Below are 25,391 nucleotides of genomic sequence, written 5' to 3' on the forward strand. Positions count from 1 at the left end.
TTTGGAGTCACTAACACTGAAAAAGTCTAAGATCTTTAAACTTATCACCTCTTGTAGGTATGCTAGGAAAAAAGCAGTCACTGTTCAATAAACCACCTGTGTGCAGTCCCACTTTGCGTTCATTTTCTCTACACATCTTTCACTGCAGATTTAAAACTGTTTTTCTTTTGTTTTCTAATTGCCACTGTTTCATTAGAATTTTTCCTTGAATATGTGATACAAATCAGTTTTTGGCTGGGGAAGGCAAATATGTAATAATATCTTTCCTTTTTACGTGTGATAATAGTTTCTACAATATTCTTGAGTGGCATTAATCTGATCAAGTATGATTAATCACAGCATCAAGTTATGTGAAAATACAAACTTAAAAAATTTTGGTATTCGAGGCACAGGTTTTTTGTTTTCATGTTGTTTATTTGGGGCAAGGAGGACCTCTGGTGCAGAAAGTTGAGTGGGTCATCCCCTTAGTTTATAGTATTTTGACATCATGGGTACGTGAGCACAAATTTTAAAAATAGGGCCTGAATTGTGATAGAAATTAGAATGATTGATCTTAAAGTTGCTTTCATCTATAAAATTTGGCAGTAGTAACATCTGTATTCTAAAGCTCTAGAAGATATGTGGGAGAGAAGAGTGGTTAAATGATCTTTACCTTAAAAATATAGGGTAAATTTTACATATATTGGAAACTTTGAGGCTGAGAAGTTCAATAAAGAAAGAATATTACAGTTTTTAGAGAGCAGTGGTAAGAGCTGAGGTTATGTCATAAGGAATCTGACAATAATGGTAGTCTAAATATATTTTAGAGGAAAAAAATAGAACCAGGCAACCTCTCTCAGCTTTTAATGGAGAAAATCCATGAACCATAATTTACTGTATTTCTTAGATACTTGCCCCTGTTCTAAGAGACTAAGCAAAAAATAATACCGTTTTCCAACCTTATTAATATTAACCTACTTTTGTTTGGTATTCTGAATGGGCTACTTTAGTGTAAATGGTAGAGTTGTATAAAGGGCAAAATTTACCCAGGAGATAAGCAGTATAGTTTTTATTTTATTATTTTTTAAAGTCAAGTATGGCAGGATAAAGAGTTGAAAGATATTGATTAGTCTCTATTCTTCTGGGATGTTATCATTTGTGAGCTTGTTTATTTTTTTCCTGCTCTAAGTTCTGAAAAGGCTTCCTCATCTTTTCATTTTCCATTGCTTCTAGCACATTCTAACACACAGAAAACACATATTTGTGGAGTTAAGGTACATTGAAAGCAAAGAAGAGGTATTTCAGCTGGGCCTCATTTGGACGAAGAGGAAGGGGTCAAGAAAGTGTCATAGAGATGGGAAGGTGTACTGAACACTAGGGAACAGTGGGTAGGTCAGATGGATTGTAGCACTGAGTGGAAGAGAAGAGTTTGTGAGATAAAACTAAAAAGTTTTGCTGAAACTGGAGAGGGCCTTGAATACAAAGTAAGATTCAACTTAATGGGGAACCATTACATAGTTTTAACTCCAGGGGTGGTCTTATCAAATGGTCCTTTAGGGAGATGCACCCGCCTGATCTATATGAGCTGCATTAGAAGTCAGAATCTAGAGTGGGGAGATCCGTTAGGAAGTTTTATTGGAGTCCCTGCTTGAGAAGTGAAGGCTGATCTAGGTTAGTAGCAGAGGTAACTCACAGGCAGGGTGAATGAGATAGGCATGTGACAAGTAGAGATCACAGTTCTGCTTTTATAATGGGACAACAGTAATAAACAGTATATCTTTGAAATCAAATTGTTGCTCATCTTGCTGCACAGTTTTTTGCCAAATTTGTGCTGTCTTATCAATGTCTTGCTGAGCTGTTCGACAAACCAGTTGTTAAGCATGTTGATATTAATTGTCTAAACATTTTAGAGAATCGTACTAATGCATAGTCACCAAGTAGTTTCGGTTGCTAAGTAATTATGGAGTAAATCATGTTTGTCAGTCATGTTCTTAATTTAGTTTATGTTTTTAAAGTAACTTTTGTACATCTGTACATTTATTCTTGCCTATTTGATAGTCTTAGTTGGGACCCTGGCAAACCTGCAGCTCTGTGTTTTCATTTGTTAGAGGGGAGATGGACAGGGTGGTGAAGGGGATTGCATAGAGCTTCACAGTTACTTTATGGAAGAGCTGGAAAAAAGAAAATATAACTTGCGTTTCCAGTTTTTACTTAACCTCTAAGTCATATTGATAATTGTAAATTTTAAGACTGATTTTGCAAAATCTGGACTTTACATACCAGCATAATCAGCTCTTTAATTATTAGTGATCATTCAGTTTTCATTGGAAGAATTCTCCAAGGTTGTCCTTTGTTGTCTTCTCACACTATACATGCATGTTCCCTTGGCTATTTTAGCCACAGCCAGAGCTTAATTTTTTTTTAAACCTTTACTTAAGAGTCTAGCTAGATCTAAACTCTTACTGAGATTGAGTTACTTTTCTAATTGCTTACTAGATTGTTCCTCATGGACACACTTCCACCACCTTTCTCCCCAAACCTATTCATATTGGGTTCCTGTTTTCAATAAATACCATCACCCTTTTTTAGTTGCTCTGGCTCAAAATCTCAGCATCATCTTAAGCTCCTCCTGCTTTTTCACTACTCTTTCCCATTCTAGCAGTTGCCAAGTAGCTTTCATTCACCTCTTCGTTTCCATTCCCACTACTCTGGTTATGACCTTTTTCGTCTCTTATTAAGATTATTATGATAGTTTCTTAGTTAGTCCTTTTTACTTCACATCTTCTCTGCCATACCCTGTTACCAGAAAAACCTACAGTACTGTACATTTCTGATAATTTAACTGTTCTACTTAAAACCTCCGACACCAGGGAAGTGCATATTCTCATTACAATGAGATAACACTTCGCACCTCTTAGGGTAACTTATTTTTAAAAAAAACAGAAAATAATAAGTGTTGGTGAGGATGTGGAGAAACTGGAACCCTGTACATTGCTGGTGGAAATGTAAAATGGTGCAGCTGCTGTGGAAAACAATTTAGTGGTTTTTCAAAAAAGTAAATATAGAATTACTATATGATCCAGCAATTCCACTTCTAAGAATATACCCAAAAGAACTGAAAGAGGGACTCAAACATATACTGGTATACCAATGTTTATAGCAGTGTTATTCATGACAATGAAAAGGTGATAACAACCCAAGTGTCCATCAGCAGATGTATGGATAAACAAAATGTATGTACAGACAACAGGATATTATTCAACCATAAAAAGAAATGAAATTCTGATGCATAGTACCACATGGATGAACCTTGGAAACGTTATGCTTTGCAAAACAAGCCAGATACAAAAAGGACAAGTATTGAATGATTCTACTTATTATGCGGTAGCTAGAATAGACAAAAAGTAGACTAGTGGCTACCAGGGCTTCGGGGGAAGGAATAATGGGGGGTTATCATTTGATGGGTACAGAGTTTCTGTTTTGGATTATGAAAAATTTCTGGATGTGATTGTGATGGTTATGGAGCATTGTGAATGTACTTACTGTCATTTAACTGTACAGTTAAAAAGGATTAAAATGGTAAAATTTTGTGTATATTTTACACAGGTAAAAAAAAAAATCTGACAACTTAACATAATATTCAAAATTTAAACATTTTAAGGGTCCTTTGCAATCTGCTTACATTTCTAATCCTATATCTTATATAGGCCGACCTTAGAGACATTTTGGGTTTGGTTTCAGGCCACTGCAAAAAATAATTATCCTACCAAAGTGAGTCAAATGAGATCTTTGGTTTCCCAGTGCATATGAAAGTTATGTTTACCTCACACTATAATCTATTAACTGTACAAGAGGGTAACATCTAAAAAAAACAATGTACATACCTTAATAAAAAATATCTTATTGCTAAAAGATGCTAACTATCATCTGAGCTTTCAGTGAGTTCTATTCACTGATCACAGATCACCTTAACAAAAATGATAGTGAAAAGTTGGAAATATTGCAAGAATTACCAAAATGTGACAGAGAGACTTGAAGTGAGCAAATGCTGTTGGAAAAATGGCATCCATAGACTGCTCAACAAAGAGTTACCACAGATCTTCAATTTATAAAAACTGCAGTATTCACAAAGTGCAATAAAGTGAAGCACAGTAAAACAAGATATGCCTGTAGTCAACCTTAAACCATTTTCTCTGAACACACCTACAACTCCAGCCTCAGTTTTTGCTCATGCCATATAGTGTGCCTCTCTCTAAGATTCAGCTCAAAAGATACCTCCATAAAAATTCCCAAAATATAACCTATCAGATTAATCTTCTCATTTCTGTTAATATTGTGGACCTCCCACAGCACATTCTATGCTATGTTCAAGTTACTTGCCTGCATCAGTGTCTTCAGCAAGACCTTGAGCTAATTCAGTCCTTTTATGTGTGTTCAGTAAATGTTCACTGAATTGAAACTAATCCAACCCTCTTGTTTCATGGCTGGGGAAATTGGAATCCAGGGAAATCAGTGACAGAACCAGACTGTTTTCAAGTTCTTCTTTTAAAAATTTTCCCCCTAAAATAAAATCCTATCATGCATCCTATGGATATTCAATCTGTATTGATACTGGGTAATTCAGTATTGTACTGTAGAAAAAAACATCAGGGCCCTATATACAGTTCTTTCACTTACATTAAAAAAATTATGTTTTATCTGAAATCTTTATACATATGAAGATCCTGATTTTTTTAAAAATTTTTATTAAGGTATTATTGATATACACTCTTATGAAGGTTTCACCTGAGAAAACAATGTGGTTACTACATTTACCCATATTATCAAGTCCCCACCCATACACCAATGCAATGACTGTCCATCAGTGTAGTAAGGTGCCACAGATTCACTATTTGCCGTCTCTATGCCACAGTTTTCCCTATGACCCCCCACACCATGTGTACTAAACATAATACCCCTCAATCCCCTTCTCCCTCCCTACCCACCCGCCCTCCCACACCCCTCCGCAGATGAATGGATAAACAAAATGGTAACCACTAGTCCCTTTGGAGTCTGTGAGTCTGCTGCTATTTTGTTCCTTCAGTTTTGCTTCGTTGTTATACTCTACAAATGACGGAAATCATTTGGCATTTGTCTTTCTCTGCCTGGCTACTTTCACTGAGCATAATATCTTCCAGCTCCATCCATGTTGTTGCAAATGGTAGGATCTGTTTCTTATGGCTGAATAGTATTCTATTGTGTGTATGTACCACATCTTCTTTATCCATTCATCTACTGATGGACACTTATGTTGCTTCCATATCTTGGCTATTGTAAATAGTGCGGCGATAAACATAGGGTTGCATATGTCTTTTTGAATCTAAGAAGTTGTATTCTTTGGGTAAATTCTAAGGAGTGGGTTTATGGGTGAAATGGTATTTCTATTTTTAGTTTTTTGAGGAACCTCCATATTGCTTTCCACAGTGGTTGAACTAGCTACATTCCCACCAGCAGTGTGGGAGGGTTCCCCTTTGTCCACATCCTCACCAGCATTTGTTGTTCTTAGTCTTTTTGATGCTAGCCATCCTTACTTGTGTGAGGTGATATCTCATTATGGTTTTTATTTGCATTTCCCTGATGATTAGTGATGTGGAGCATCTTTTCATATGTCTGTTGGCCATCTGAATTTCTTTGGAGAATTGTCTGTTCATATCCTCTGCCCATTTGTTAATTGGGTTACTTGCTTTAGGTTGTTGAGGCGTGTGAGTTCTTTATATATTTTGGATGTTAACCCCTTGTCAGATATGTCATTTACAAATATATTCTCCCATACTGTAGGATGCCTTTTTGTTCTGTTGATGGTGTCCTTTACCATACAGAAAATTTTTAGTTTGATGTAGTCCCATGTGTTCATTTTTGCTTTTGTTTCCCTTGTTCGAGGAGATGTGTTCAGGAAGACGTTGCTCATGCTTATATTCAGGAGATTTTTGCTTATGTTGTCTTCTAAGAGTTTTATGGTTTCATGACTTACATTCTGGTCTTTGATCCATTTTGAGTTTACTTTTGTGTATGGGGTTAAACAATAATCCAGTTTCATTCTCTTGCATGTAGCTGTCCAGTTTTGCCAACACCAGCTGTTGAAGAGACTATCATTTCCCCATCATATGTACATGGCTCCTTTATCATACATTAATTGACCATATATGTTTGGGTTAATATCTGGACTCGCTATCCTGTTCCATTGGTCTGTGGGTCTGTTCTTGTGCCAGTACCAAATTGTCTTGATTACTGTGGATTTGTAGTAGAGCTTGAAGTTGCGAAGCAAGATCTCCCCTGCTTTATTCTTCTTTCTCAGGATTGCTTTGGCTATTCGGGGTCTTTTGTGGTTCCATCTGAATTTTAGAACTATTTGTACTAATTCATTGAGGAATGCTATTGGTATTTTGATAGCGATTGCATTGAATTTGTAGATTGCTTTAGGCAGGATGGCGATTTTGACAATATTAATTCTTCCTGTCATGAGCATGCGATGCGCTTCCATTTATGGGTATCTTCTTTAATTTCTCTCATGAGTGTTTTGTAGTTTTCAGAGTATAGGTCTTTCACTTCCTTGGTTAGGTTTATTCCTAGGTATTTTATTCTTTCTGATGCAACTGTGAATGGAATTGTTTTTCTGATTTCTCTTTCTGCTAGTTCATTGTTAGTATATACCAATGCCACAGACGTCTGCATATTCATTTTGTATCCTGAAACTTTGCTGAATTCAGATATTAGATCTAGTAGTTTTGGAGTGGATTCTTTAGGGTTTTTTATGTACAATATCATGTCATCTGCAAACAGGGAAAGTTTAACTTCTTCCTTGCCAATATGGATGCCTTTTAGTCCTTTGTGTTGTCTGATTGCTGTGGCTAGGACCTCCAGTACTATGTTGAATATAAATGGGGAGAATGGGCATCCTTGTCTTGTTCCCGATCTTAAAGGAAAAGCTTTCAGCTTCTTACTGTTAAGTATGATGTTGGCTGTGGGTTTGTCATATATGGCCTTTATTGTGTTGAGGTACTTGCCCTCTATACCCATTTTGTTGAGAATTTTTATCATGAATGGATGTTGAATTTTGTCAAATACTTTTTCAGCATCTATGGAGATGACTGTGTGGTTTTTGTCCTTCATTTTGTTGATTTGGTGGATGATGTTGATGGATTTTTGAATGTTGTACCATCCTTGCATCCCTGGAATAAATTCTACTTGATCATGTTGGATGATCTTTTTGATGTATTTTTGAATTTGGTTTGCTAATATTTTGTTGAGTATTTTTGCATCTATGTTCATCAGGGATATTGGTCTGTAATTTTCTTTTTTTGTGGTGTCTTTGCCTGGTTTTGGCATTAGAATGATGCTGGCCTCATAGAATGAGTTTGGAAGTATTCCCTCCTCTTCTACTTTTTGGAAAACTTTAAGGAGGATGGGTATTAGGTGTTCACTAAATGTTTCATAAAATTCAGCAGCGAAGCCATCTGGTCCAGGAGTTTTATTCTTAGGTAGTTTTTTGATTACCAGCTCAATTTCGTTGCTGGTAATTGGTCTGTTCAGATTTTCTGTTTTTTTCTGGGTCAGCCTTGGAAGGTTGTATTTTTCTAGGAAGTTGTCCATTTCTCCTAGGTTTCCCAGCTTGTTAGCATATAGGTTTTCATTGTATTCTCTAATAATTCTTTGTATTTCTGTGGTGTAAATAGTTGTTTTTCCTTTCTCATTTCTGATTCTGTTTATGTGTGTAGACTCTCTTTTTTTCTTGATAAGTCTGGCTAGGGGGTTATCTATTTTGTTTATTTTCTCGAAGAACCAGCTCTTGCTTTCATTGATTCTTTCTATTGTTTCATTCTTCTCAATTTTATTTATTTCTGGTCTAATCTTTATTATGTCCCTCCTTCTACTGACTTTGGGCCTCATTTGTTCCTTTTCTGGTTTCGTTTTTTGTGAGTTTAGAGTGTTCATATGGGATTGTTCTTCTTTCCTGAGGTAGGCCTGTATTGCAATGTACTTTCCTTTTAGCATGGCCTTCGCTGTGTCCCACAGATGTTGTGGTGTTGAATTATTGTTGTCATTTGTCTCCATTTATTGCTTGATCTCTGTTTTTATTTGGTCATTGATCCATTGGTTATTTAAGGAGTATGTTGTGAAGCTCCCATGTGTTTGTGGGATTTTTCATTTTCTTTGTGTAATTTATTTCTAGTTTAATACCTTTGTGGTCTGAGGAACTGGTTGGTACAATTTCAGTCTTTTTTAATTTACTGAGGCTCTTTTTGTGACCTAGTATATGATCTATTCTTGAAAATGTTCCATGTTCACTTGAGGAGAATGTGTATTCTGCTGCTTTTGGATAGAATGCATTGCATTCTATTTCCCCTTTTAATTCTGTTAGTATTTGTTTCAGATATGTAGGTGCTACTTTGTTGGGTGCATAGTTATTTATAATGGTTATATCTTCTTGTTGGATTGACCCCTTTATCATTATGTAATGTCCTTCTTTGTCTCTTGTGAGTTTCTTTGTTTTGAAGTCTATTTTGTCTGATACAAGTACTGCAACTCCTGCTTTTTTCTCCCTATTAGTTGCATGAAATATATTTTACCATCCCTTCACTTTTAGTCTGTGCATGTCTTTGGGTTTAAAGTGAGTGTCTTGTAGGCAGCATATAGATGGGTCTTGTTTTTTTATCCATTCAATCACTCTGTGTCTTTTGATTGGTGCATTCAGACCATTTACATTTAGGGTGATTATCAATAGGTGTGTACTTATTGCCATTGCAGGCTTTAGATTCTTGGTTACCAAAGGTTCAAGGATAACTTCCTTACTATCCAAGAGTCTAACTTAACTCACCTAATATGCTATTACAAACACAATCTAAAGGTTCTTTTTTTCTCCTCCTTTTTCTTCCTCCTCCATTCTTTATATATTAGGTATCATATTCTGTACTCTTTGTCTATTCCTTGATTGACTTTGGGGATAGTTGATTTAATTTTGCATTTGCTTAGTAATTAACTGTTCTACTTTCTTTACTGTGGTTTTATTACCTCTGGTGACAGCTATTAAACCTTAGGAACACTTCCATCTATAGCAGTCCCTCCAAAATACCCTGCAGAGACCGTTTGTGTGGAGTAAGTTCTCTCAGCTTTTGCTTATCTGGAAATTGTTTAATCCCTCCTTCAAATTAAAATGATAATCTTGCCTGATAAAGTATTCTTCATTTGAGGCCCTTCTGCTTCATTGCATTAAGTACATCATGCCACTCCCTTCTGGCCTGTAAGGTTTCTGCTGAGAAGTCTGATGATAGCCTGATGGGCTTTCCTTTATATGTGATCTTATTTCTCTCTCTGGCTGCTTTTAATAGTCTGTCCTTATCCTTGATCTTTGCAATTTTAATTACTTTATGTCTTGGTGTTCTCTTCCTTGGGTTACTTGTGTTGGGAGATCTGTGGATCTCCATGGCCTGAGAGGCTATCTCCTTCCCCAGATTGGGGAAGTTTTCAGCAATTACCTCCTCAAAGACACTTTCTATCCCTTTTTCTCTCTTCTTCTTCTTCTGGTACCCCTATAATGCGAATATTGTTCCATTTGGATTGATCACACAGTTCTCTCAATATTCTTTCATTCTTAGAGATCCTTTTTTCTCTCTGTGCCTCAGCTTCTTTGTATTCTTCTTCTCTAATTTCTATTTCACTTATCGTCTTCACCATATCTAATCTGCTTTTAAAACTTTCCATTGTTCAAGTTCAGTTGGACAATATCCACCATATCATAAGTTTTCACAAATGCCTAAGGTGCCTAACTGGTTTTCTTGGTTTCACTGGAGATGGCTGCTAATTACAGATATGCTTTGGTTATGTAACTATACTCCTATTATGTTAATGTGTGTGCGCAATTTAAGTAGTAGCTTAAAACCTATACATGCTGAAGTTACTCTACAAGAAGATATGTCAAAGAAATAATCAATCTTCCCATGTTTTCTTCCGCCTGCTACTTCTATAGCTTTTCTTCTTCCTTCCTAATTACAACCCTTAAATAGAATTCGTGCCTCATATCAAATTTACCGAGTATCATAATTCTTCCAAGTGGTAAAGATACCTCAAGACAAATGCTGGGCATAGAAGCCACAGGGCATAAATATGCAAAGAAGTAAAAAGCTAACCTTTTCAAACAATAAGGCTTCCCTCTCACTTACCAACTTCACATTTCCCTGTATGGCCCCGGAAGATGACTGGTTAGCCAGAGACGGGTAAGATTCCTCAAGGGAGGAACAACCTAAGACAGGCACAGTCGCAGGGGGGCCATCAGGTGAGAAATTGGGGATCAACAGAGGTGAGGCTTAGAACCTCACCCCCCCTGTTCTGAGAGAAATCTTCTGCATCCATGGATGTTTTATTGCCCTTGTCTAGCTTGGATTAACACATAGTCTACAGGCACACACCTGATCATCTACATTTGCTCTCTTACAACACTAAACTATGTTTTCTACCTTTATCTTGTATCTACCTACCACTTCAGCATTTTATTAAAAATAATAATAATAAAGAGAGAAATGTGGTATCCACATATAAATCAAGTATAAAAACCAAATGAGTATTCATATTTGAACTGACTGTTTAGAGTTCATAATGCATGAGCAAAACCGAAAGTTTCTGTGATGACTGCCCTTGTACTGTTCACTATGTAACTTATTCATTATGTAAGAATTTGTTCTACATGTAAGAACTTGTTTGTTATGCCTCAGAAGATTGGAGACTGACGAAAATTAGGCTTGGGGTGGATTAATGATTGTGCATTGAGCATTGACTCCCCTATACAGAATTTTATTGTCGTTAACAACCATTTGATCAATAAATATGAGAGATGCTCTCACAAAAAAAAAAAAAAAAAAAAAAAAAGGACAGACTTCCAATGGTAAAATAAATAAGTAACCGGGATGTAATGTATAGCATAAGGAATATAGTCAAGATATTGTAACAGCTTGGTAGGGTGATAGCTGGAACCTAGAATTATGTATATAAATGTTCTACCACTGTGTTGTACACTTGAAACTAATGTAATGTAATACTGTGCGTCAACTACCCTTCAATAAAAAATAATTATTAAAAAAAAAAAAACATGAAATATTTTACAAAATAGCAAACATGAAATATTTTACAAAATAGTTAAATTTCATAATTTAAAATCACTTATACTACTAGCTTAAGTTAAACAGAAGTTATTCTTACACTACGTAAAAATTTTAGTGTATTGGTGGTAAACAAATTGGTAACAAAGTTTAACTGATTATTTAAATATTGTTCCTACATTAAATATGAACATATGTATTGAGATATATAAACTTAAACTTTATCTGGTTAACTTACAATGTTATTTTACATACTGATGAAGAAATAATGGAATTAAAGTTCTAAAACAAATACACCTTATTAGAAGGATATTGAAAATAAATATTTTATACATTTTTGCAATGTAAAAAAAAAAAAAAAACTTTCCATTGTATGTTTCATTTCTGATGCTGTGTTTCATAATGGTTGGATCTCTGACCAGAATTCATTCCTGAGTTCTTGAATATTTTTCTGTACCTCCATGAGCATATTAATGATTTTTATTTTAAAATCCCTTTCAGGAAAATTCATGAGGTTGATTTCATTTCAGTCTTTCTCACGTGTTGTATTCATAATTTTACTTTGAACCAGGTTCCTTTGGCATTTCATATTTGTATATGGCACCCTCTAGTGCCCAGAAGCTCTACTCTCTGGAGCTGCTCTGCCCCCGAAGCAATGTTGGGGGTTTCAGGGGATCAATATTGGTGCCTGGGGGGAGGAAAGAGCTGTTTCCTGCTTCCTGGCTGCTATGCCTGTCTCCACTGCCAGAACCAGCGGGCCAAGCACACAGGTATAAGCCTCTATGCTTTGCGTTTGTAGTTGCTGTAGATGGGGCTTCCCTCTGGCTGGCCTAACGCCATGGTAGGGTTTGCCTGTTTGCGAGCCAGGTGCTGTCTGGCTGGGAGAAAAGCACAGTAGGCTGCGTATCACAGAGGGGGTCCTTGTTGCTGTGTAGCCAGCCAGGGAGCTGGAGCACCTGAAGATCGTGAAAGTTCCCAACCTGCTGGGCAGAGTGCACCCAGACGATTTTGTCTACCTGTCCTTTCTCCTGAGCAGTGAGCTCTGTGCAATCCTTGCCCCTTTAGCAGCCCTCTTGCTGTTAGGAAGTCTCTCAGACTGCCCACCCTTCTTTTGTCCCAGTGCAGCTGGATATGGATCCCTGCTTTCCACAGTTGGCTGGAATCTCAGTCTCTCCAGGTATTCTGCCTGTCTTAGCTTTCTAACCCCCTAATCACGAGAGTACCATGAAAGCACCATGAAATGTAGGTTTGTGCTCCCAGAGCAGATCTCCAGAGTTTGGTATTCAGCAGTCCCAGGTCTCTGTTCCCTCCCCACTCTGTTTCTCTTCCTCCTGCCAGTGAGCTGGGGTGGGGGAAGGGCCTGGGTCCCGCTGGGCCATAGCTTTGGTACGTTACCCTGTTCCGTGAGGTTTATTCTCTTCTCCAGGTGTGTGCAGTTTGGCACATTCCTCTTCCCTGTTGCTCTTTCAGGATTAGTTGTATTAATTATATTTTTGTATTATATATGGTTTTAGAAGGAAGCCTCTGTCTCACCTCTCATGCCGCCATCTTTAATCCTCTCCCCAATCCTGATGTATTTTTGTTCTGTTTTCAGCTTCATGTTTCCTGTAGCAGGTGGAATAAGACCCCCTCAAGGTATGTGGAAGCTTAAGTTTTGAACTTCTATTTTTTACTATTATGTTTCTGAACTTAGGAATAAAGGGGGTAAAAAGTTCTATTGCTGCCATATGGAGTACAGTTATAGTCTTGAACCTGTATGACAGCTACTCTTAAAATTTCTCAGAAATTGTGTAATTTGGGGAATAATAAAGATCATTCATCATTTCTCCCAAACTTACTTAAACATTATATTAACAGATTGTTAATTTACCTCAGAGATGAAAGAGACTTTCAGGACAAGAGTATTAAAGAAATTAAAGAACAGGTGACAAAAATGAAATGACCAGTAATTCCCTGAGTGACATCTTTCTTCTGTGTCTTCTCCTAGACTGTTAGCTCCATAGGACAGGGACATGTTTGCATCAAGCTCATCAGTATCTCTAGCTCCCAGCATGCTGATAGAAAATAATAGGGTCTTTATAAATATTTGTTGAATGACTATATGAATCTCTTTATTTTATACCATGTTTTCTCATATGAATTTGATCTTGTTATAATCATGAACATGAATGTTCACATATTTTGATTGAGTTTGAACTATCTTAAGTCTGTTTATTCCTAGCAATTTCTTCAATAAATACATGTATCCCTTCTCTCTCAGTTTCAGACAAGGGCTCACCAATATCAATTCTAGCTTTGTCTTCACAGAAATAGCAATGAAGGGATACAATTTTGACTCAAGCTACTGTGTCACTGGGATATAACACTGATGGTAGAATATGTCTCCTCTTCTCATTTCTCCCACTCCAGTGTACCCCATCTCTCTTTATGCCAAGCTGCTCCTGAAAAAGTGGCCCTTCTTGCAAAGTCATTGTTGATTGGTTATGGTAGACTTGCTAGAGAAACAGATTCCTAGGTCACTAATAGAGATGAATGATAGAGCGGCTCAGTAGCAGATGGTCAGTGGCTCATAGTGACTTTGTCTCCATTTATAATCAGTGGTGGACGTTGAGTGTCAGATAAATTTTTCCAAGGGACAGTTGTATTTCTTTTCATTGTGTTTACTTTTATACATTATTTAAGCTATCTGTAATTAGATGTATCCACGATTTGGATCAAATGGTTTGAGATCTTTTGTTCTTTAGGAAGGCATTACACAGTCATGTGTTCATTATCATGCTCAGTATTTTTCATTTTTATAAACTTTCAAGTAAAAATCTACATATGGGGCAAAAGGATAGAACAAGAAGAGAGCCCAAAAGCTTGCCTGATATTTTTTTCTTCTGGAATTTGGACTTGTTTTTGAGGTATTTTCTTTTTACAGATTATGTTAGAGTGGACTTTTTGATCATTTGAAGGCTTTAAATATACAGGATTATTTCTGAAAATATATGAAAGAAACTGATGGCAGAAGTGCCCACAAGTTCCTGAGTGGGTGAACAGGAGACAGGAAAGAGACAAGACTTTTCACCGTGTATAAGTTTGTGCTTCTAAATGTTGTACCAAATAACTGAGTTACTCAGTCAAGAATTTAAAAGTTAATTAAATTAAATTAAACTTTAGGTACAAAGGGATAAGAGAGAAGACATCTTACTATGGTTATATCCAATCTGCATTCTAATTCATGACACCTCAGGGCCTTTGCATTGGTATTCCTTTGTCTGGAATACTCTTCCCAGATACCTATATGGCTCACTCCCTTACTTTCTTCAAGTCCTTGCTTAAATGCCATCCTATTGTTGAAATCTTTTATTATCTATCTCCCCTAATTATGCTATAAGTTCTATGAGGGCAAAGACCTGGTTTGTTTACTGCTATGTCCCTAGAATGATGCCTGACATGGAGTAGATCTTCAAATATTTGAATAAATGATTGAATGCATAAATGATCAGTTTGCTACTAATAAATGTTACCTACAGATGTGGATGTCCATGATTCTGAAATTAAATTTTGAATAAATAACCTTCAAGTACACAGAACTCACAAGATAAACATGGTGTACTTTATCAGACCTTTAATTTTTAAGCAAAATTTTGATAGTGGAACCAATATGGATGTAATATGTGCTAAAATTCAAAATTAGGTTGAAATTTATGTTTGGGCTATGTAGGGATATTGTTTTATTCACTGCTTTATATCATGTATCTAGAACTGTGCCTAAAATACAGTAGGCATGTAGTATTTATTAAATCACTAAAGGGATGTATATTCATTATCCTCTGCTCTTGAGAACACTTCATTAAAAAAGTTTGGGAGATACTATGCTCTAAATCATACTTTCATGTTAATTTTCCTGCCATTGTATGATATGCTTTGCATGCAGATGACTATTTTGTGGTTAACATGAATGAACTATTTATGTATGGAAAAAGAAGAGGAATATCATTTATTTGATTATATTAGGTATTAAACAGTTTTACGGATGAGAAGCTGAGGCACAGAAGTTAAATTGCTCAAGGTCCCAAAGCTAGTATGTGACATTTCTAGTTGGCATCCAGAGTTCATGCTCTTAATCACTATTGTATTAGTTATCTTCTGCTACATTAAAAATTGCCCCAAAACTTAAAAAAATAAACATTATTTCACACTGTATCTGTCAGTCAGGTATCTGGGAATGGCTTCACTGGGTGCTTTTGGCTTGGGACCAAAGAGATTACAGTAAAGGTGCCAGCCAGGAGTGTCATCATCTAAAGTTTTGATGAAGCTGGAAGATCTGCTTCCAGGGTGGCTCATTCCCATACATGATAAATTTGTGCTGGTTTTTGGCCAGAGGTTTCAGTTCCTTTCCACATGGGATCTCCGTGGGACTGCTTGAGTAGTCTCTTGATGTGGCAGTGGCTTTCCCCAGATCAAGAGATCCAGGAGAGCAAGGAGGAAGCTGCAGTGGTTTTTAAGAACTAGCCTTGGGAGTTACACACTGTCATTTCCACAATACCCTATTGGTTATACTGGTCAGCCTTGTTTAGTGTGAGAGGGAATGATAAGGGTATGGATACCAAGAGGCAGAGATTGCCTCTTGAAGGCCAAATATCACAATTAGGCCATACTGTTAATTTTTTAAGTGTGTACAAAAATTCTGTAGAATGGGTATTATTTTTTCATTTTGCAGGTAAAATTTTGTAAGTTGTCCAAGATCACATAACTTAGTAAATGATGGAGTTGGAATTCATTCTCAAGTCTATCTCCAGAATCTGCTTTTTTGCACTCTACTGTGCTGCCTCCTACATATCAAGTCCGTAGGTACTTATGGTTTTAGGAAAATGAACTTTAAAATGCATCAACTTTAATGATACCTTTATGTTTTTCAGCAGGCCTGATGCCAATGCAGCAACAGGGATTTCCTATGGTCTCTGTCATGCAGCCTAATATGCAAGGCTTGATAGGAATGAATTACAGCTCTCAAATGTCCCAAGGATCTATTGCTATGCAGGTATTTGCCTCTTTAGCCAATTGTTTACAAAGTTGTTATTATTGTTATATGTCTACATACTAAAAGCTATATAGGGAGTTTAAATGTTATATTTAGAAGTAAATATAGTCTTCATCCTTAGGTGGCTTTTTCCAAAATAAAATGAAGATAAGTTCATGAGAGTAAACACAACAGCAGTAGCAACATAAATCATTTCAGGAAAATCTGGTGACTGCTTTAGTGACCACTGGTTTATAAGGAGTTTGAATGACATTTTGAAAAATTCAGGGACCTGATGGCATGAAGTCACATTGTTAGAAGGAGCACTGTTCTTATGAATGGAACAGTGTCATTGTTTGGAAGGCTCAGAGCCTTCTCATCTAATCCCCATAACAGCTGTTCAAAGAGGTGGTCTCTCCATTTTTCTGATGAAAAAACTGAAGATTTGTGAGGATGGTCACAGCATGGTAAGCCAGGATTTGAACTTAAGTCCTCAGTATACCTCTATTAATCATATTAATCATACTGTACATTGAATTCTCTCTTAAAACAATTAGGGAGCAATTAAATAACTCCCTAAAAAGCAGTGGAGTAACAGAATCAGATTTATATTTTGAAAAGATCACTCTGACTGCTGATTGGAGAATGATTGGAGAGAGAAAGAACAAAAGTGGATCTAAAGAGAATCATTAAAAAGTTGATGTGAGAGCAGGTAAGATGTTGGATGATAGCAGAGGAATGGAGAGATGAATGGTTTTGAGAACTATTTAGGAAATAAAATCAATAGGACCTGCTGAATAATTGGATGTTGAAAATAAAGGAGAAGGGATATCCAATTAATTCCCTGTTTTCTGCATGAGCAACTAACTTCATTTATTTAAAATTGTTTCACTTAGTAATTAAAGTATTGGAAGAGATTGTTTGCTGGTACATATTGTTTGAAAAACCTGTGAAACATTCATGTGTGGCTGTGCAGAGACATTTAGTAAGCTGACCTGTGATTCAGGATTTTTCATTCTGACTTGCAAATTATAGATTTGGGGTCATCTGCATATAGAAGTGTAATTAATGACATAGGGGTGACTTGGAATATCCAAGAGCACTACAGATGGAGAAAACACTCCAGGATAGAGCCTTTAGGATTTCAGCATTTGAATCTAAGAGCATGAGTTCTCAACAGAGGAGATTGAAGAGAAGCAGCCACAGAAGTTTTGGGGAATGGAGGGAATTAAAGGGAAAAAACACATGAAATTGGTGTCAGACCGAAGTTCAAATCCTAGCTTTGTCACTTACCTGTAAAACAGGGATGAAATATTTTGCCAGTATGGTCATAGAAAGGGTCAAATGAAAGAATTTATAAAGCACTTAGCATTGTACCTGGCATACAGTGGGTAGGAAGTGACAAGCTATTTTTATTTCTTGTATTAATGTTAATATCAGAAATAATCTTTCAAGTAGCACAACAGTATTTCATGTTCTATTTTTAATATTCATCTGACTAGTTTTCCATTTTTTCATTGGCTCACAACCCCCATTTCTGGCCAAAACATTCTTTCTTGAATAGTAGTATTAACCACTAATAATAACCACCACTTGTTTACATGTGCTATATTCATTGTGGGCATTATATCATTCAGTCCTCATAACAACTCTATAACATAAGTAACGTTTTCATTTCAATTTTATAGATAAGCAAGCTGCAGTTGGGGAGGTTCAGTGTTCTATTCAATGTCACATAACTTGTTTTAGAGTAGAGACTTAAGCCAAGCAGCTCTATTATATTTCAGAGACTGAGTTCTTAACTTCCACTGTTCCCCAAACTTCAGTCATTTGAGTAGCACCTTCATGATTTTTGCCATGTATTTTTTAATTAACATTTCAATTGTTTAGGTTTTTAACCAAAGGAATCTTTATATTGCTCAAGTAAATAAAAAATCTTCATTTATTATAGGCAGAGAGTAATCAAAAAATAAATTAATGAAAACAATATTATAGAACTCTAACTAGATACTGTTACTTTTTGGAGTTTATAAACCTCAGTTTACCTTCTCTTCATTAAAAGAAATTATGTCTACAATTTACCTACAAATGATTCAGCAAAAGAAAAAAAAGTATGTATGTAGGGATAGCAAATAGGGAAGGACGTTAATATACTGTTCTTTCAAATTTTCTGAGTGTATTAAAAGGGAGAGATTAGACTAAAAATCATTAACACTTAAAAGACATAAAAAGGAATTGAGAATTTTCCGGCTTTTGTGCAAACATGTGTCCCTGCATAAACAGTTATGATCATAGATAGGGAGTGTAGGTTAAAGCAAATGTTACTTTTTTTTTTTAGAATTGGTAAGTGAAATTGGTTGATAGTATCATGATTTAGTAAGTACAGCCTAAGATGAGCTTATTCCATTTGGATCTCCCTATCTTTGAAAATTATCTTCTTAAGTTATGTTACCCATTTAGACCAAGTAATCAAATAACCTGAATCCAGGAGTCAGATTTAATGGCTGAGTCCAAAGTGTTATATTATTTTCTCAAAAAATAAACATTCATTCACAAATAAGCTAGAACAAAAAGGTTTTTTATGCTGTTTATAAGTATTTTAAATGCCCTATATTTCATTTTTAGTAATTATTAAGTTTTCTATTTTTATGTTTTATCATATATACAGTATATTAGTAGAATAGCACATATATCTAACTTATAAATAATATTGGGTTTACAGTCAGAATTTAAATTGAAACCATTGTTATGTTGAAGTCATATGAGTAAATAAAGTTTCTATATTGTGTGTAAATATTCAGGAAAACTTACAGATTTGTTCTTTATCCATCTCCATTAGGAAGAAAATGGGAATAAATAGAGCCTTTGTAGGTTTTAATCTTTTTTACTCAGCTTTCACTAGATTATGCTGCAGAAACAACAATCTCAAAATCTCAGTGACTTGCAAAAACTAAGGTTTATTTCTCATTGTGATACATGTCTTTTATGGGTTGGCTCTGACTCAGCAACATGTTCTTTTTATCCTGAGACCTTAACCTAGGATATCCCAGACTCTTAGCATTGGGAAAAGAGATGGCTAAACCCTGTGATTTCTTTTACTTTTAAAAAGCTTTCTTTCAGAGGTAGCATTTAATATCACTTCTCCCTAAAGTAATGCTGCCAAAATGAACATCAATAGGAGATTACATTTACCAGGAGTGCACACCACATAGGGATATATAATCCTCTTAGAGTAAGGGCAGCAAATAACTGAAAAAAGCCTACTGTAGGATACAGTGTATTTTTAAGATTTAACTAAAACTGCTGAACCTTAACGATTGATACCGTTTTTAAATAATTGATTTTCACTCTGAACATTGTTTTATGTCTTATGTAATTATCTGAAAAATATTTTTGAAGTGAGGCAACCAAAAACAATAACGTTCTCTAACATGCAGAACAGTAATAAAAATGTAAACTATCAGATTGATGTCCCCCAGATAATTTCCTTGAGTATCAGGAGCTTAAAATTAGTAATTCTAAAATAAACCAAAACATTTTTCTGTATTCTTTAATATTGCTGACAGGCATTATACTGTTTGGAAGCTGCTCACTATTCTTAAAACTCATTCAGATCTTATTTTTTCCCCAAATTCAGTAGCTATAACCAACCATAGATATGTATGAGGAAAATCCATTATTCTAGAGCCATCCCTTAAATCTTTGAAGGGTACATTTTTCAGATAAAAATCAAAGATAAAAATTAATTTTAGTTGCCATTTTGCTCTCCACTCCCCAGGACTCACAAAAACACAAGATTTAAACTAAAATTTTTTTTTTTTTTTTTTGTGATAATCAGCACTTTGAATTTTAATGCAAGCAGAAGTTACTACAACAAAAATCTAAAAGACATTTCTTGATATAATTCAAGTTACAGTAGGGTTTTCAGTCTTGGCAGTATTTATTTGAACCAGATAATTCCTTGCAGGGTGATGGGCTGTGCACTGTAGCGTGTTCATGCACATCCCTAGCCTCCACAGTCTTGACACCAGTAGCATCCTCAGTTGTGACCATCAAAGATGCCTCTAACATTGCCAGACAGCCCTAGAGGACACATGGCCCCCAATTGAAAACTACTGGGTTGTACTTATTTTTGTGATAATGAGATTTTAATAATTTTTTAGAGCATAGGTATATATTTTTGCAGAGGCTGGTCCATTCAGTTGGAAGAAAAATCCATTTTTCTCTCATGGATTCTTCTTTGGGGTTGGAGTGCTTTGAGAGAAACTGGGCTCACATTGGTCTGGAATCTGGGGCCTGGTAGTGAGCTAGGCTGAGACTGAAGCCCATGCAGCAGAAGCATGGAGTCTGAATTGTGGGCGGGAAGGAGTCTGTGTCTGTCTCTCTAGAAAGACACAATGGTAAAATCATTTACATTAAGTCAAGAATTACCAACTTGAGCTTCTGTGTTCAGCGTAGTTTGAAATATTGTAGGTATGTCTTATATTTGATAAAAAATCCAAAAATACATGGTGCAGGCATTTTCCAGAGCCTGAGTGCTCATGATAGATCCTTACCTGTGGGCATGAATTCATAAGGTTCAAAGGTGCCTGCAATGAGATGGTGAAATACGAAATCTCAGTGTCTTCTAGGGATTGCTTCACTGTTTAGTGAGGCTGACCTTTTTCATATGACTGCTAGCCTTTATTTTTCTTTAGTAGGTTGCCTGTTCTTGCCTTTTGCTTATATTATAATCATAATATTCTTCTCCCAGTTTTCTTTTTTTTTTTTTTTTTTTTTTAAATAATTATTTTTTATTGAAGGGTAGTTGACACACAGTATTACATTACATGAGTTTCAAGTGTACAACACAGTGGTAGAACATTTATATACATAATTCTAGGTTCCAGCTATCACCCTACCAGGCTGTTACAATATCTTGACTATATTCCTTATGCTATACATTACATCCCGGTTACTAATTTATTTTACCATTGGAAGTCTGTCCTTTTTTTTTTTTTTTTTTGTGAGGGCATCTCTCATATTTATTGATCAAATGGTTGTTAACGACAATAAAATTCTGTATAGGGGAGTCAATGCTCAATGCACAATCATTAATCCACCCCAAGCCTAATTTTTGTCAGTCTCCAATCTTCTGAGGCATAACAAACAAGTTTTTACATGTAGAACAAATTCTTACATAATGAATAAGTTACATAGTGAACAGTACAAGGGCAGTCATCACAGAAACTTTCGGTTTTGCTCATGCATTATGAACTCTAAACAGTCAGTTCAAATATGAATATTCATTTGGTTTTTATACTTGATTTATATGTGGATACCACATTTCTCTCTTTATTATTATTATTTTTAATAAAATGCTGAAGTGGTAGGTAGATACAAGATAAAGGTAGAAAACATAGTTTAGTGTTGTAAGAGAGCAAATGTAGATGATCAGGTGTGTGCCTGTAGACTATGTGTTAATCCAAGCTAGACCAGGGCAATAAAACATCCACGTATGCAGAAGATTTCTCTCAGAACGGGGGGGTGAGGTTCTAAGCCTCACCTCTGTTGATCCCCAATTTCTCACCTGATGGCCCCCCTGCGACTGTGCCTGTCTTAGGTTGTTCCTCCCTTGAGGAATCTTACCCGTCTCTGGCTAACCAGTCATCTTCCGGGGCCATACAGGGAAATGTGAAGTTGGTAAGTGAGAGAGAAGCCTTATTGTTTGAAAAAGTTAGCTTTTTACTTCTTTGCATATTTATGCCCTGTGGCTTCTATGCCCAGCATTTGTCTTGAGGTATCTTTACCACTTGGAAGAATTATGATACTCGGTAAATTTGATATGAGGCACAAATTCTATTTAAGGGTTGTAATTAGGAAGGAAGAAGAAAAGCTATAGAAGTAGCAGGCGGAAGAAAACATGGGAAGATTGATTATTTCTTTGACATATCTTCTTGTAGAGTAACTTCAGCATGTATAGGTTTTAAGCTACTACTTAAATTGCGCACACACACATTAACATAATAGGAGTATAGTTACATAACCAAAGCATATCTGTAATTACCAGCCATCTCCAGTGAAACCAAGAAAACCAGTTAGGCACCTTAGGCATTTGTGAAAACTTATCTATGATATGGTGGATATTGTCCAACTGAACTTGAACAGTCTGAGAGAAATCAGACAAATTAAAACAACCCATTCCTGGGGACTGTTCACATGCCATATGTTCTTTTAACAGTAAATAGTTTGTAGTTGTAAGACTTTGGAGCGCTACAATTTGCACTTCTCCAAATTCTTGGTTGAGTTCCAACAGTATAGATCCAGTCCAATTTTGTTGTTTTACTGTATGCACAGGCCAGCTTAGATATCTCCTTCCTCATTCCCATGGCAAGTCCAGGAACTGGTGGGATGAGTGCATCTACAGCTGTAGCAGTGCGTGGATCTTTGTTGGGGTTTTTTGATGATCATCTTCTGGCATGAGTCTTCCAGAGAGTGCAGATGTTGGAAGTTCTTTTTCATATCGTATCTTAGTTCATTTTCGGGGTAGCACAATTAGGCTTTGATCCTCTGTATAAACACAAACAGACCCTTTGCCTACACTTTTATATGCCCTTTATACCCTTGTGTAGAACTCGTTGGAGGTTACCACACAGGAACTGCCCTTTTTTTTTTTTTTTTTTTTACTTTGTTTTTGGTATCACTAATCTACACTTACATGACGAATATTATGTTTACTAGGCTCTCCCCTATACCAGGTCTCCCCTATAAACCCCTTTACAGTCACTGTCCATCAGCATAGCAAAATGTTGTAGAATCACTACTTGCCTTCTCTGTGTTGTACAGCCCTCCCTTTTCTCCTACCCCCCCCATGCATGTTAATCTTAATACCCCCCTACTTCTCCCCCCCTTATCCCTCCCTACCCACCCATCCTCCCCAGTCCCTTTCCCTTTGGTACCTGTTAGTGCATTCTTGAGTTCTGTGATTCTGCTGCTGTTTTGTTCCTTCAGTTTTTCCTTTGTTCTTATATTCCACAGATAAGTGAAATCATTTGGTATTTCTCTTTCTCCGCTTGGCTTGTTTCACTGAGCATAATACCCTCCAGCTCCATCCATGTTGCTGCAAATGATTGGATTTGCCCTTTTCTTATGGCTGAGTAGTATTCCATTGTGTATATGTACCACAAAATCTTTATCCATTCATCTATCGATGGACATTTAGGTTGCTTCCAATTCTTGGCTATTGTAAATAGTGCTGCAATAAACATAGGGGTGCATCTGTCTTTCTCAAACTTGATTGCTGCGTTCTTAGGGTAAATTCCTAGGAGTGGAATTCCTGGGTCAAATGGTAAGTCTGTTTTGAGCATTTTGATGTGCCTCCATACTGCTTTCCACAATGGTTGAACTAACTTACATTCCCACCAGCAGTGTAGGAGGGTTCCCCTTTCTCCACAGCCTCGCCAACATTTGTTGTTGTTTGTCTTTTGGATGGCAGCCATCCTTACTGGTGTGAGGTGATACCTCATTGTAGTTTTAATTTGCATTTCTCTGATAATTAGCGATGTGGAGCATCTTTTCATGTGTCTGTTGGCCATCTGTATTTCTTTTTTGGAGAACTGTCTGTTCAGTTCCTCTGCCCATTTTTTAATTGGGTTATTTGTTTTTTGTTTGTTGAGGCGTGAGAGCTCCTTATATATTCTGGACGTCAAGCCTTTATCGGATGTGTCATTTTCAAATATATTCTCCCATACTGTAGGGATCCTTCTTGTTCTATTGATGGTGTCTTTTGCTGTACAGAAGCTTTTCAGCTTAATATAGTCCCACTTACTCATTTTTGCTGTTGTTTTCCTTGCCCGGGGAGATATGTTCAAGAAGAGGTCACTCATGTTTATGTCTAAGAGGTTTTCGCCTATGTTTTCTTCCAAGAGTTTAATGGTTTCATGGCTTACATTCAGGTCTTTGATCCATTTTGAGTTTACTTTTGTATATGGGGTTAGACAATGGTCCAGTTTCATTCTCCTACATGTAGCTGTCCAGTTTTGCCAGCACCACCTGTTGAAGAGACTGTCATTTCGCCATTGTATGTCCATGGCTCCTTTATCAAATATTAATTGATCATATATGTCTGGGTTAATGTCTGGATTCTCTAGTCTGTTCCATTGGTCTGTGGCTCTGCTCTTGTGCCAGTACCAAATTGTCTTGATTACTATGGATTTATAGTAGAGCTTGAAGTTGGGGAGTGAGATCCCCCCTACTTTATTCTTCTTTCTCAGGATTGCTTTGGCTATTCGGGGTCTTTGGTGTTTCCATATGAATTTTTGAATTATTTGTTCCAGTTCATTGAAGAATGTTGCTGGTAGTTTCATAGGGATTGCATCAAATCTGTATATTGCTTTGGGCAGGATGGCCATTTTGACGATATTAATTCTTCCTAGCCACGAGCATGGGATGAGTTTCCATCTGTTAGTGTCCCCTTTAATTTCTCTTAAGAGTGACTTGTAGTTTTCAGAGTATAAGTCTTTCACTTCTTTGGTTAGGTTTATTCCTAGGTATTTTATTTTTTTTGATGCAATTGTGAATGGAGTTGTTTTCCTGATTTCTCTTTCTGTCGGTTCATTGTTAGTATATAGGAAAGCCACAGATTTCTGTGTGTTGATTTTGTATCCTGCAACTTTGCTGTATTCCGATATCAGTTCTAGTAGTTTTGGGGTGGAGTCTTTAGGGTTTTTTATGTACAGTATCATGTCATCTGCAAATAGTGACAGTTTAACTTCTTCTTTACCAATCTGGATTCCTTGTATTTCTTTATTTTGTCTGATTGCCGTGGCTAGGACCTCCAGTACTATGTTAAATAACAGTGGAGAGAGTGGGCATCCCTGTCTAGTTCCCGATCTCAGAGGAAATGCTTTCAGCTTCTCGCTGTTCAATATAATGTTGGCTGTGGGTTTATCATAGATGGCCTTTATTATGTTGAGGTACTTGCCCTCTATTCCCATTTTGCTGAGAGTTTTTAACATGAATGGATGTTGAACTTTGTCAAATGCTTTTTCAGCATCTATGGAGATGATCATGTGGTTTTTGTCTTTCTTTTTGTTGATGTGGTGGATGATGTTGATGGACTTTCGAATGTTGTACCATCCTTGCATCCCTGGAATGAATCCCACTTGGTCATGGTGTATGATCCTTTTGATGTATTTTTGAATTCGGTTTGCTAATATTTTGTTGAGTATTTTTGCATCTACGTTCATCAGGGATATTGGTCTGTAGTTTTCTTTTTTGGTGGGGTCTTTGCCTGG

General features: G+C 36.4%; 1 protein-coding gene across 18 annotated transcripts in view; it reads left to right on the top strand.

Annotated features, from left to right (window-relative positions):
• Positions 1-25,391, top strand: part of SYNRG (synergin gamma) — a 114,364-nt gene that overhangs the window by 1,099 nt on the left and 87,874 nt on the right. For 13 of the 18 annotated variants that reach the window (XR_005029995.2, XM_036911044.2, XM_036911042.2 and 10 more), the window contains exons 2-3: positions 12,703-12,743; positions 16,016-16,137. Coding sequence is in view for 17 of the 18 variants with exons in the window: in XM_036911044.2 (XP_036766939.2) it covers positions 12,703-12,743; positions 16,016-16,137 (163 nt within the window). In the remaining variant the exon portion in view is untranslated. The remainder of the gene's footprint in view (positions 1-12,702; positions 12,744-16,015; positions 16,138-25,391) is intronic. The other 5 variants (XM_036911037.2, XM_057501244.1, XM_057501247.1 and 2 more) reach the window with 1 other exon arrangement.

The sequence above is a fragment of the Manis pentadactyla genome, chromosome 4 (genome assembly GCF_030020395.1).
Source record: "Manis pentadactyla isolate mManPen7 chromosome 4, mManPen7.hap1, whole genome shotgun sequence".
Classification (NCBI taxonomy): domain Eukaryota; kingdom Metazoa; phylum Chordata; class Mammalia; order Pholidota; family Manidae; genus Manis; species Manis pentadactyla.